Below are 15,081 nucleotides of genomic sequence, written 5' to 3' on the forward strand. Positions count from 1 at the left end.
ACAAATGTATGACAGTCAGTCATCAAGTAGGTTCTAAAATTGGAAACTAAAGTTCTAAAATAATAAGGTCTACCTTTTTTCGAAGAAACCAAATAAAAAATTAAGGTTGCTGTCATAGTTTCTACTTGAGACACCCTGTCATTGTCATTCATTGCAAACAATGCATTTAATCAAATGTACAATAACTTAAACATTAGTTATGATAAATCTAGATTAATTTTTAATGTCGTATGTTTCGTTACACGTCATTTGTGATAAACCATTGACTATGCATATGGTTTTTTATACAAAAAGTATTCAGAATATATTATAGAATTGTAAAACGTCATAATATACAAAGTGTTCTATTTTAAAAAATTAATGCTGACGCCATAGTTTCTATTTGAGAGACCCTGTATAGAAATCTTTTATTTCCGGAAACGCGCAAGTACTAATTGAACATTTAAAACGAATTTGTTCCTTTCATCGTGAATGCACTGTATAAAAGTATAAATGGCCCTTCAAATCACCCTGCATTTATCCAAATTACCTTTTAATATTCCTAGATATAAACACCAGAAATTCAGTTACTTTTTATATTCCTGACATGTATAACCACAACCCTCAACTTGGGTCACCTCTTGATAATATTTGTATAATCTAATTGAAAATAGTATTGATATCTTTAGTGATAATTATATGAAGTTTTTGTCAACCATAAAGACCTTAATGTAATTTAAAAATACTGTCTTCTTTTTTGGTTTAAGTTTATATTCAGAGATGTTAGTATTTAGAGACAGAGTTTATCTGTTAAGTGCATATTAAAATAAATAAAAAAAATTAAGATTAAAGATTGGCAGTTTACTTTGTGAAGAAAAGACTTTCTTCTAAGAGTATCTTCCTTTTTTAAGAAAAGAGTTTCGTAAGAGCATGCTTACCAACCCCACCCAAACCTTCAATTAAACTGCCCCAAAACAATCAAACTTACTTCTCTCCATACTGCTTGATCTCCCACAACTCCAGCTTGTCCTCGTCGACCCACTCCTCGGTCACTTGAGGATCCATCGATTGCGGCGACTCCGGCCGCTTCCTCTTCCTCAATCCGCTCCTTATAGACGTAACTTCCCTCACGGTCTTCGGTAACTCCAATGGAATGACCACTTTCCTCCTCAGATACTGGGTCTTCTCCAAAAACTGACCGACGTGCCGATGTTTCAACAATTCCAGCGACAAGATCTCCGTTTCGGTGGTAATTTGGTGTTTTCCCTCGGTGTTGGGCGGTTTCGTTTGCATATCGTCCCAACGTAGTGTGGCCCACAGGATTCTCAGCTGTAGGGCGGCTGCCGCAAGCGATTTTAAATTGACCGTTCGATAGATCCAGCAGGTTTTGAATAACGGTCTGGCGCACGGATACGGCCAGACCAAGTTGTTCTGCTTCGCCAGGAAATTGTAGCCCAACACCTGGATTTTTCCGGAGTTTCTGGCCAGTTTCCGGACGTCGTGCTGCGGCAACACCAGCAACGAGTGCACCCCTTTTCTCGCCTGGAACGTCGAGCACGCCGGGTACTTTACGATTTGTCTCTTTTTGCGCCTGATGTCCACTTGACTGGGGAGTTTTTTCAAGAAAATTTTCCCCGCCGTGTTGCTGGTTGAGTAAACTCGCTCGCTACCATCTTCGGCGTGTTCGGTTTTGATAACTTTCTCCTCACGCTTTATGCCGACTTTATATCCGCAAAACCGCCGGTTTTGTTGAGCCATGTAGGTGGCGCTCTTGGTGTTGTGAGTCTCCAGACTGTGTCCCGCTCCGTTTGAGTTCTTAACAGTCAAAGAGTTCGTGGTGGTTTGGGTGGCCGTTAGAGTTTTAATTTTCCCGTCGTTTGATCTGGTTGTTGTGACGGAAGTGGTTGTGGTGGTGGTGATCTGAGTTATATCGGACTTTGAGCCGATGATCATCTCTTTAATAGCGTCAGGTGACATGTTCTCCATATCGACATCGATGCAGTTTTCTTCCTCTTCTTCTTTTTTAGGCGGTTTTTTGTCGTCAGATGGTGTGCAAGTCACATCAATGTCCATCGGTTCATCCTTAAGCTCCGAGTTATCCTCCTCTTTTTTAACTATTTCCTCTTTTATCTCGCACTTGACATCGTTTGAAACGCCTTTCATAGGCACGTAAACGTCCTGTTTGGACTCGTCTTCGGCACTTTCCGCCGCAAGTACGGCGTTAACCAAATCCTTGCACATCGCCCCCTCGTTTTCTTTGACGGAAAGTTGAGGGGCCTTCAAGGTTTGTTCCAGAATTGACGATTTTTTACCAGCGGGCATTATTGCTTTTAAAGGACTATTTGAGGCCACGTTCGCCCTCCTTAGCAAAGTCAGCAAGTCCCTTCGGATTTTAACTCTCTGAATGCACAAAGGGGAGTAGCAGTTACTCTCCAGCTGGTGGCTGGAGCTAGAGTTGCAACCTTTAGAGTAACACTGGAAGTCTTTAGCGACCTTCGAGATGGCCGAATATTGCGTTCTAAGGTTATTAATTCGCTTGGCGATGTTATTGATCAGTTCCCGATTTAGTACTGGGGTGCCCGGTTGAGAAACCGCTACTTTACCGGTGAGCATGTTGTTTAATTGCTTCTCCACCCCACCAGTGTCTTGATGTGAATCCTCTTCTTCTTCGGGGTGTTCATCGTCTTTTTTTGGCTCGTTCTGCTCAGTTCCCGTCTTGCTTTGGGCAATTTTGCGCTCCTCCAGAATCTTTAACTGTAGTCGGCGCGCTAAAAGTTCGTCCAGTGACCCCTTTTTCGCCACCTTCGGATATAAGAGACGCCCGGGGGTCGTCAGCGCTTTCGACACGTCGATCTCTTCGAACTGATTGACGATCGGGATTATTTCGATGTTCTTTAGGACCTCCGGGAAGGTTTCCTCGATTTTTTTGTCGGTTTCGCTTATTTCCTGGCTCTCCTCCTTCTTCTCCGTGGCGTCACCGTTTTTCAGTTTGTTCATTAAGAATCTGTACATGTTGGGACTTAAGGAGACGATTTTCTTTTGGCCCGCCTTGTCTTTGATTTGGAGCATGTACCTCTGGGGATCCCCCGAGAGGCCCAACTTGGACGAGTCCACCGGTTTGTAGTTCCTAGGGATCCTTATCCAGAGCCAGCCCCATCTGCCGTGGATTCTGTACTCCTCTCCCTTTTGCTTCCAGAGTTGATGCTTAAAACCCATGGTGTACTTTACGTAGCTACTGATAATCAGCCTGTTGCGCTCCTCTTCTTCTTCCCGATCCTTTTTTTCGCGTTTTTCGATCTTCTTGCGCTCCTCGCGTTCCTGAGCGGTGATCCTTGACAATTTGCTGTGCCCCAGTTGGTCGTGCCATACGTTAGCGAAACACACCGGTTTGATGCATGCCTGAAGAACTATTAAAGTTTTAGCGAAGTCTTTGGGGGATTGGCAATTGCCCACCACGTTCAGCCAATGTTTCCTCACCAAATGCCAATTGGGGTGCATAAATGGGGTGGGAACCACTTGCTCCAGCTGCAATATCGAATGCCGTAACGTATTCATTAGGAGTACTTTGGTTCCGTTGGTGCCGCCCACCCATTTGAACTCTGATGCCGGTGTAAGGGAAAACTTGTGGGATAAGTGACGCTTTTTGTCTCTTTCCTCGTTTCTTTGAGGCTTATTTAAGGCGATAATGTTCGTGGTGAACTGGTTTACGTAACTTTTAAAGGTGTTTTCCATGCCCAGTTTGAAGAGGTAAGTGCCGTTGGCTATTTGGTTGGTGCGTTGCCGCGTGAGGCGAGACTCGTCCTTTTCGTCACCGAAACCCAAAGATTTTCGCTTCAAATCGTCAATATTGAACATGCGAGGCGTTAAAGAACCCGTCTTGGATCTGGTTACTATATCTTTCATTTTTTGATCCTCGTCCTGACTTTCATCCCCCGATTTAGCAGTACTAACTTGCGTTGGCTCTTTATCCGCACTGGTTCCTTCCGAGGTAGTACTCACCGTCTCGCTATGCACCACCGTCGTTGGTACCTCTTCTTCACAATCTTCGTGCATTTTTGCCACCATATCTTCGGCGTTTTGTCTCTCCCGTTCCTTTTCTTGCTCGGCAAGTCGTTCCTCTCGCTCTTTTATCTCTTTTAATATGGCGGCCTGCTCAGCATCGAAATACGTTTTCTTGTTGGCTTTTAGTTGATTGGTCAGCTTTTCCGTCAGCTCCATTTGCCTGATGATTTCCTCTTTGTAATCTGAGAGTTCGCGGTACAGCTCTGCCTCCATGTCGTCCTTGTCCAGGCTTTTGAGCAGCTCCTCGAACTGAACCGGTATGGAGTAGTACCATATTTCACCTTCCTGGCTTTCTCTGTTTTGAAGGAAAAAAAAGGTTACGAAATAATGTATATTACTTGAGAAAATAAGTCAAAGTTGTGGGGTCCCCCACAAAACAGTCTTTTTAGAACAAAAAGTCAAGTTTGAATAAATGGTAAAATTGTGTGGAGGAATTTCATGGGATAAGGTCAGAAGAAAGGAAATAAATGAAATGGATGTGGTAAAACCATGGCTAGATTTAAATAAATTGATATGATACAGAGGGACATTTTCTAGTCAAGAAAATTAATGAGGACTTATGAAAAATCAAGACCTGGCGTGACTATAATTATTTGTCCTTTAATGTAACTAAAACAAAGGTTTTATGTGTAGACTAGAGAATGTGCTTTTGAACACAGAGTCTATTTTAAACATAAATAATAACATGTTTATAATCTGGGCCTAATAATACACATATAGAGCAATTATCCCTAAAACTTGCTTCTGATTGCTTTGCAATAGATTTTGGATAGAGATATTTGCAATTAGAACCTGCTTTTGGGGATGTTGCTCAGGTTACTTGTTTTGATCTATCTTTATGCATAAAAAATATTTCACAGCAATTACTTCTCAGCATACTATTGTTACTCCCTCTACATTTAAAATAATAAACCTTGCTATAGATCTTCCATGAGCTATTGTTCTATTATTTACTTTAGTAAGAAACCGTTTAACCATCTTGCTATTTCCATAGGAAGGATTTCTAATTATATTCAATTCAAAGGGAAAGTTAGGAAAATATTACTCAGAGGAGCCTATTATAGTGTGAATCATTATTTATTAGAGAATACTTAGGTGCATTGTAATTTTATTCTGTCTCTTACATTGATAAGTTTTATTTTATGTAGTAGATAATTTACTAATCAAGAATTTTAATGAATTTTGACTTTTTGCTGGGAGACTAAGGCTTTAGGGCAATTATTGCCGACAAACCTTTGCAATCTCTTTTAAATATATCTTCTTACTTAATTATAAAAATGGACAATTCACTGTTTCCACAAATCAATAATTACATTCATGCCCTTAACATAAATAAATTATTATTATTATTACTTACACAAAAATCCTCCTACATAAAAAGTAATACTTCCTCCCATGCCTATCGAATCCCAGCGGTTGTTGCCTGGATAGTTGACCCTGTTTCTCCAAGTCCAATACACAGTCCACCACACCGGAAACTTTATGTGATCGGCAAATGCCACATTGCCAATCTTCTTCTGGCACATGGACCAAAGGGGGATCCACACATTCCAGGTGGTATACTGCAGGACACGTCTCGCAACATAAGAGATCTCCCAGTTTATGACACACTCGACAGTGGTCATCATAGTGCATGGGAACTGGAAAATGTATGTTAAATTGTTGAGAAAGTTTCTGTTTTTTTTTAAATGTGAAACTAGTAAACAAATTCAGCTCAAAATCATTTTTAGTTCCTGTTCAATTTTATCCATTGACAAGACATTGGTTTTGAATAATAAAAATAATAGACTATTTTGAATAACTAGTTAGATGTGAGATTTTATATTTAGTACATGCTGCCAATTAAAATAATGAAAACTCAAGGTTTGAAACATTGCAACTCGAAAATAGATATAGACCATCCATCCATATAACAACAAATGATAGCTGGTAGTGCTCTTTTATCATACTTATATCATATTCAAGAGATAAAAACCTTTGAAAGAATGCAGAGTGATGAGTTGGATAAGCATCTCAGCTCTTCGGCATTCAGCTCTCCCCCTAGTAACGGTAGACACACCTTCAGCATAATGCAACAATTTTTTTGCAATAATAGCTAATATAAGAAGATAGCAGAGCTGGAATTGTGAGTAAACATAGTAAAATTAGGCCTTCAAGAGGTTTGAGGTGTAAGTTTAAGCATGCATCTTCTGATGCTTTTACACAGACTGGCATGGTGTTTATTGAAGACACTGAGAAAACTTGGTTCCCCTCACCAGACCCAAGGTAAACTGTCTGTTCCCAATAGAATGGATCAACAGAATCCATTTACATGGTAAATATAAAAATGTATAAGAAGTTACATCTAAGTTTAGTGAAAAGTTAAACTATTATTATAAGAGTCTATATCAATCAATATAAAAACTCCATTTTATATCATTTAAATTCACAGTAGGCAATATATGCATCATTTAACACAAACTTATGATTGAAGAAAAACCAATTTATAAAATCTGTTTTAGTTTTTCCCCAAAAGTACTAAATTTGGAGTAAGATTTGTTTGTCATAGCAGTCCATTAGCGCTATGAACCAGTAGCAAAATTGTATTACAAAAGTTTCAAACTGTCTGATATTTTGAGAAGGACTTCTGAAGTTTTAAAAGTGACAACAATTAAGGACAGTGTATAGAGGCTTTAAATCAGCCCGGATCAATTCCCAATCAGTCCACAGTTCCCAAGGATTGACAGCAGCAGATCATGGTTTATCACATGAAATGCTTTCGACAGATCAAAAAAGCATGTAAGCTTGAAAACTGCCACAGACTTGAAACATTGGACCTAAAACCAACCAAATTGGTTATAACAAAGAATATTTTGCATTTTTAAAAAGTTCATATTGTGGATACAAATAACCTCAAACATCTTTGATCTTGAACATAGGGGAGATATGGGTGGATAGTCTTCCAGATCACTCTTGTTTTTAAAAATAGGAATACTTTTGCGGTTTTGTTTGAAAGATTCTAATGACAGGCATTTATTATATAAGTTATTATAAGTTGTGAGTTTATTATAAGAGAAGCATCTATGTGCTGACTAACATTTTTCAGTATTATTCTCTGTATTTCTTTAAGTTTTTCCAGATGACTTCCTTTTTTATTTTTCATCTTAAGACAAACTTAGATTTCAAGCAACATGAAATTAAATCACTATGTAATTGGTGTAGTTTAAATGATTTAAGGGTAAATATTGCAAAGTAGAAGGGCAAAGCATAAAGGGATTCAACTCTGTGATAGATATTTTTAATATAAATGTTTTAACTCTTAAAGAAAAACTACTTAGTGTGGAATTAAATTAATTTTATAATTCAATGTTCTAGTCATAATTATACTCAATCTTATTTTATTTTGGTATGTATCTTTGTACTGCCTTTATTGACCTGTAACTTTTCCCTATAGTTTAATTTTATTGTTTCTTTTTTATTAGGTTAGTCGGTAGGCACTCCCTCATTGTAATTACATTATTAATGTGTTTTGATTGGAGTTTAAATAGATTTTTATATAAATAGAAGAAATTTGATTAACTTACTTTTTTATTTCAGATTTTAAATGGGAAATATACCTCTAAAAGTTACTGTAAATTACAAAATAATTAAATATCAATTACCTTCACTTAGCAAATCCTCTCTAACAGGATTGGTGATCAAGAACTGATCTGTCAAAAACTGTAAAACCTTTATCCGATCTTCGACACAGGTAAAAGGATAATCATTGTTCGTCAATATGTGTAGAACATTCTGATCAAATGATTTGTCACTTTCGACGTAAGCCCTTAACACTTCCGGGTATGTAATATTGTCAATTAAATACAATGCTATATTGACACTGTCCTTTTGATCTAAAGGCCCGAAATGGGTCTGCTGCGAATCCTCCTCCCTAAATAAAGCTTTTAGCAACATAATATGAATCTCTGACAAAAGACTGCTCTGGTCCTCGCACACTATTGCGGCACAAAAATCTTCTAATCTAAACGGAGATAACCTGACCAAGTTCCTAAAGTGCCTTAGCACTTCGTATATGCTAACCACTTCCATGATGCACTCTTTTGAAACAAGTAAATCTTCCGAAGTCCTTGGTAAAGTTAAAGCAGGGATTTCCCTGTTTTGAAGCCACAAAGGTTCTGGGGTGGGGGCCCTATTTAAAGCTAAATTTTGTTTTCTGGGAGTACCACTGACAGTACTATAGCTGCTTAAAGAAAAATCACTATCACTGCTCGGCCCGCCTAAGGATTCCACATCACTTTCGCTCAAGACCTCATCTTCAATCTCACTTTTATCACTGTCATCGTCCCCAAAATCTGAACCATAATGGTATTCAGAATCTTGATAGTCGTAGCCAGTATTGTAACCTCTTCTTTGGTAAGCTGAGCCCGCATAACCAGACTTTCTGCCTGCCCGAGAGCCTCTTGTTCTTGTGCTACTCCTCCTAGACTCACTGTCATGCGGGGACGAGGCCCTAGAAGCCGAGGGAGTGCTAGATTGGGAATCCGCATCCTTCTTTTGATAGTTCAACAAGTATTTTGGCTTTTTAAGCAAATGATATTGGAATTTTTTAGTCCTTTCTGATACCTGGACCTTGGGGGGGCGGCCCCGTTTCTTTGCCCCTCTCGCCGACATCCCGATGTTAAAATGTCATAGGACAGGTCCTAATCCACGTGGGTTATACAAAAACAAACTTGTGTACAAATACGAATGTCAAAAATTTACTTGAAATTACTCACGGTCGTCGTTCGGCTCTTTCGCCATACTAATCGAATACGTCACGTGACAACAATGGCCTTTTTTGCCATTTACCTTGTTTCTTATGGGGAATTTCTTGGGGTAGGGCCCCGAAAACGGTCCCGATGCTCGTCTCGTGCGATTTTCGAGGGTTAAAATCGCGAAATTCGCGTTAAAACTCGAAAATTAACGGGTGACGCGTACCCAAATGGAAAAAGAACACTCATCAATGATGGCATCCCGCGTTCCTATTGGTCGGCCGGCAACGCCGCCATGACAACTTGCAACAAATTTTTTCAAATTTTCACAAACGCCACACGTATCCTACGGGAAACCGTCGATGTGCACCTGGAGAACCGAAACCGTGCGAATTTTCACCGAGAAAATATTAAAAATATGGGAAAATTCGTTGAGCTTGACGGCTAACGAGGCGTTTAGTTTACAAGCCTTATTGACAAGTATAAAATATCGATAGAAGATGTCGCTTTTGTCGGAAATTCGATAATTTCAACATTTTTCGGATATTCGACGTGGAAATTGGGAAATTTTTGTTCCGGGGGGTTTTCTAAAGCCCTTTTTCACATGAAAATTTGAGATCCTTGCAGTTTTTTTCCTAATATTCGAGGATATTGCATAACACTTCCGGCGCAGAAGCTCCACCGGAAAGAGAGATAGAAGATAAGAAGGTTAATGTGCGCAAGTGCGACCAGTATGGCCGCCCTAATCTTTAAATTGTTCATTATCGACTCGTGAAGGATAAATTAATTTAATTAATTTTAAAAAATGGGTGGTTGCATTATAAATATAAACAACATTACTGCAAGGCCAATAAACTTGTATATCAGAAGTAATTTTTACAATAAATAATAAAAGGAGTTGAAAAGAGTGGATATTAATGGCCATGATCTCAATTTAAAGGCAATTGAAATAAATTAGTAATTAATTATGAAAAAGTTGCTCAAACATGTAAAAGAAAAAGTATAAAGATGGTAATTGTAAATTACATAAGCATTTCTATAAACGCCCATTTATTAATACATAAACTTATTATTGTAAACTTTTTCGTAATAATACAACGTTATGTAAACTGGTCGAACATTGAACTGATTTTTAAAGAAATTGATTCGTATTAAAGGAGTTTCGTATACTGATTTATTTGGACATTTGTTACTGCATATAGAATAAGATAACTCAGGAGAAACAAACTGATAATATTAGCTAACTTATTTAAAAGCCAAACTATTATAAAAAACCACACACATAAAACCTCGAAAATATAATAACCACAAAAGTACTAACAAAGTACAGACACTGACTAGGCAGGAAGGAATTCGTTGGTATCATAGACCACAGAACTTTTAAGCCGTTTTAGTTTATTTTTAAATACATTGAAGTTATCTATTCGTTTTAACGTAGCAGGTAGTTGATTAAATAAGCTAATTTCTTCATAAAAGCTTACCTTCAATACTCATATAGATACCATCATAAGATCTTCTTTAAAACCTCTATGCTTCATTATAAGATCAACAGAATTATTTTCTTATATTTTAAGCAGAACAATTTTTTTAAATCCCTGTATGACTCTCTAGTACGGTTTCCTAATTATGCAGTGCATATTCACAGGCTGGAATCAGTTTAACGAAAATTTTATTTTAGTTTTCTGAGGTTTTAGTCAGCAGTTATTGCTTTCAAGGTTTGATGCACCGTCTCTTCAGCAATCTGCTGTTTGTTGAAGTTAGGTGTTATTATTTAAAATAAGTAACAATCAAATTGATGCTTCCGATCCATACAAGAAGACACAGTGTATTTTATATTGATATTTATGGCACCAATTTGGCCAAGAAAGAGCCCATGTATAGAGCATGCAATTGGTTCAATAATGTTCAGGTAAGGACTGATGTTGATTTGCTACCCTGAGGAACACCAGAGGTGGCTTCACCCTTTGACTTCTTTTTGTGAGATATGCAATTAAAAATGTGAAAGCATTAGGTAAAAAGCCAATTACTTATATTATAATTTACCCAATTTTTTAGGCAAGAGACAATGGTCAACCTTATCAAACGCTTTGACACAATCTGTGGAAATTACATTCATTATATTTTTAGAATTAATGTCCTCAGTAGCAGTGTGAGAGAAGACATATAAATCTGTAAGTGTAGATCTATCCGGAAAGAAACCATGCTAATAGGGGAAAAATTAACTAGGAAGATTTTACAATAAAAAAATATATCAAATAGATTAAAAAATATTGGCCAGCGTATTTAGTATTCTAATTGAATAGGCCTATAATTTTTTATATCAATAATATTACCAGACTTAATAATGTATTGACTTTTAGGGCTAGGTGAAATATTACGTGTAAACGTGTTATAAGATATTCAATACAATCTTTATAAATATATGAAGATAAATTGTGCTTATTAGTATATTTGTTAATTTTTTTTGAGACGTTTAACACTGGCTCTAATGTCTTCTTCGGTCTAATTCCTAAGCTCCTAGACATTATTAATTGTATTTCTACAGTAAATAATTATTGTGCAGTGAGCAACATGGGGAAACAAATGAAAACTCTTCTTTGTCTAACTTATTAATTTATCTATATCTATATTTACATATCCTCCTGGGACCTAGCGTCCATTTAAATGGACATGCCAGTTTTATGTTTCCAGTTTCGTTAATTTATTATATAAGCAGGTTAGACCTCGCATCCACTACGTTGAACACTTCGGTGCTGCCGCCCAGTCCTATTCGGTCGACTTTAATTATGCACATGTGCTGGGAATCAGTTGTTTGTTTTCTGTTGTGATGCCGACTGCACGTGGTTCTCGTTATGATGGTATGTAGCCTATTTTTTAACGTTTTGTAATGATTTTTGTGAAAGTTTTTATTTGCAAATGTTTAATAGACAAATTTAAATAACATTACAATAATAAAAAAAAATTGTATTACCCTACCCCAAGTTATTCGCGTCCATTTAAATGGACATTGGGTCTATCTCATGCACATTTTAAATTAACTCATAAAATTTATTTTAGGAATTTTTGGCAATTAAAGAGTGCTTCGGCCAGGGGAAGATGACGAAAAATTGAAGCAAATACTAAAAATCATTGGAAATGTTGACTCTGACATTGAAATGTCTGATGATGAAGAAGAAGAAGATAGAATTCCTCTTAGTGTCCTGAGAGAAAACTTAAAAATGGCCAAGCAATCTGTGGATCCTTTAAAGCGAAAGTCTTGGAGAAGAGATGATACTTTTGCACCTCCGAAATTTTGTTGTTGCTGCCCCTGATGGTCTTGTCGTAGACTTTGAATTATATCAAGGAAAAGATACTTTTCCAGATGATTCTGTAAAACGACTTGGTCAAAGTCAAAGTCAAAGTCAAAAAAGTTTATTACCAAAAAAATAGTTATAAATATAATTAGCTACATGAGAAAATAAAATTGACAATTTTTGGTAAAAGGAACTGCTTCGCGATTATATAAAACCGATAGCGCAATTTGCGTGAAACAGGCCTTGAAAACATTATAAATAAACACAAAATTCCTAAACAAATTCTTAATTAACCTAAAAAAGAACAAAACTAAAACTAAAAAAGGGTAGAAACAAAAAATGGCAGAGCAATTTGGCTGGCATGCGACGGAAGGTAACAAGAATTGACAAAAAAGAACCACAAAAGAAAGATTGGACAGGCCAGCTTTTCTTTGGTCTTAGTTGATTTTGCAGTTTATACTACTATGTATCTACTACTAGTCATACTATTAGGCATCTCGTTGGGGGTCGAGAAGAATTTGCTTAACCTTGGTGTAAAATTTATTAAATGACAAATCTTTAATATTATTTGGCAAGTTATTCCACATTGTAACTCCGACAAACGAGAATGACTTGTGGAAGTTACTTGTTCTATGTTGAGGTATCCTAAAATTTCCAACATTACGAGTATTATGCAAATGCGAGAGAGTAGTAAATAACTTATTTAAATAAGGGGGTTGACCCGACTTTATTATTTTATATATGAAGGCATATATGTGTAATTTTCTTCTCCTTTCCATATTTAAAATAGAATTTATGTTTAAATAAGGTGTGATATGCTCCCGATAGGCAGCGCTATAAGAAAATCTTATACAGCTATTTTGCAATTTTTGTAAAGATCTAGAAAGCTCAGATGTTATAGAATTAGAATATACGATATCACCGTAGTCGAGTAAGGAGAGAATAAGGCTATTGCAGAGATAATATTTGGTTTTACTTTTTAAGACATTTTTAAATCTGTACAAATTTCTAAGACGCATATAGCCTATATTTAATTTGTTCTTAATGTGTGTCTCAAAAGAAAGGTTAGAATCTAAAGTCAATCCTAATATTTTCACTTCATTGACAACTGGAATTTTTTCTCCATTAATCTCAATATTTATACTTTCATATAAGTGTCTCAGAATTCCTGACTTACAGCCATATAAAATGATATTAGATTTAGCAGGGTTAATTTTTAAGTTATGCTCATTGGAAAAATTAACTATGTTTAGTATATCCGATTTCATTTTTTGCTCAGAAATATTAAAATTTAAAAAATTTAATGGCATGTATATTTGAGAATCATCAGCATATTGTTGTAATTTACAATGTTCAATACAGTTAGGCATATCAGCAACATACATCGAAAATAAAAGAGGTCCCAATATGGAGCCCTGAGGAACACCAACTTCCAAGTCAAGATACCTTGATTGCTCCAAACTTCCATTGTTGGTTTTTAACAACACCGAATGTGATCTATTTTTAAGATAGGAATCAAAAAAAGAAACTGTAGATTCGGAACAACCAAAATATCCCAACTTTGCAAGGAGCATTGAGTGATTTATAGTATCAAATGCTTTGCTAAAATCAAGCACCTGGTGTTGGACCTTCTGCTGTTGTTCGCCTTGGAAGGACATTATTTCCTGGAAGTCATGTGTACTGCGATAGATATTTCACGACAATACTACTTCTCGAATATCTTCGTCAACAAGAGAAATATTGTACTGGAACCATTATGAAATCTCGTGTACCAGCGGCAGCAAATTTAACTTCGGAAAAAATGATGGCCAAGATAGGCAGAGGCAGCTCGGAACAAATTGTAAGATAAGATGGCGAAATAGTAGTTGTACAATGGTATGATCTAAATTTGTACTTTTGGCATCTACGGCTCTAGGAATTCAACCTAGCGATGAGTGTAAAAGGTGGTCTAAGAGAGACTCTAAATACATTCAGGTTAAAAGGCCTTACGTTGTTCCTAAATACAACGATTGTATGGCAGGAATAGACTTGATAGACCAAATGATTAGCTATTATAGAATTCGAGCCAGATCAAAAAAATGGACTGTAAGGGTCATTTTCCATTTCTTTGATCTAGCAATGGCTAACTCATGGTTTTTTTATCGAAGAGATAAAAAAATATTTAAAATCCATCGACGCAAAATACAACATTTAGATTTTTAAAATCGAAATTGCCACTCAACTTTTGACAAATACACCCAACCCACAAAGTGAATCCCAAGAAAACATCCGAGGTGTAGGTACTAGAAGAAATCCTGAGGGTAATATCTTTGTCGATTCACCGTCATCGTCATTAGGCACCGAAAGAAAACGGAAACAACACTTTCCAGAAATTGCCACAGACTTAAAAAATTCGATTAGATGTAAAAATGACTCTTGGGCAAAAAAAAACCAAGTTTTTTTTGTAATACATGCAACACATTTTTGTGCATTACTGGCAACAGAAACTGTTTCATGGAGTTCCATAGCAAATAAATTAAAGTTTACAGTTATTTTCTGCGTTTTCATAGGTTTAGACTGAAATGTTATTAAAAAAAAAATTATATATTGGGAATTTTTGTTTAGGTTAAGACCCAATGTCCATTTTATTGGACGTCATGTAACTGTCAAAGTAAGAAAAAATAAATAAAAAAAGTTATTAGTAAACAATGTTTATTTATGTATTTTTCTATGTTGTATCTAACTTAACAAAAACATGTTCGGGTCTCAGGAGGATATAGCTTTGGAAAAGGTGTCAGGTGGATGTCATCTAGACCAATTTCAAGAACAAAGTCAATCGCAAAATTAAAAAAAAAATTGGTTTCTCTTAGATTTAGACTTTCAGATTATTTCCTGTTACGGTAATATTGATTTATTGTTTTGTCTTTTACCTTTTTTGGCCTCTCAAAAAGAACAATTATTACAAATTAATTAAAATAATAATGCAATTGATTTCAACTGTTGATCAGTGTATAATGAACGCTGCCACTGCCCGATCT

General features: G+C 36.4%; 1 protein-coding gene across 6 annotated transcripts in view; it reads right to left on the bottom strand.

Annotated features, from left to right (window-relative positions):
* LOC126746476 (nucleosome-remodeling factor subunit NURF301) overlaps positions 1-9,253 on the bottom strand; it is a 48,692-nt gene extending 39,439 nt beyond the window's left edge. For 4 of the 6 annotated variants that reach the window (XM_050454756.1, XM_050454753.1, XM_050454754.1 and 1 more), the window contains exons 1-3: positions 7,683-9,253; positions 5,399-5,681; positions 968-4,336 (exon numbers count right to left, since the gene is read on the bottom strand). In XM_050454756.1, coding sequence (XP_050310713.1) covers positions 968-4,336; positions 5,399-5,681; positions 7,683-8,691 — 4,661 coding nt within the window. In that variant the 5' untranslated portion in view covers positions 8,692-9,253. The remainder of the gene's footprint in view (positions 1-967; positions 4,337-5,398; positions 5,682-7,682) is intronic. The other 2 variants (XM_050454752.1, XM_050454755.1) reach the window with 2 other exon arrangements.
* Between the last annotated feature and the right edge of the window lie 5,828 nt (positions 9,254-15,081).

The sequence above is a fragment of the Anthonomus grandis genome, chromosome 17 (assembly GCF_022605725.1).
Source record: "Anthonomus grandis grandis chromosome 17, icAntGran1.3, whole genome shotgun sequence".
Taxonomy (NCBI): domain Eukaryota; kingdom Metazoa; phylum Arthropoda; class Insecta; order Coleoptera; family Curculionidae; genus Anthonomus; species Anthonomus grandis.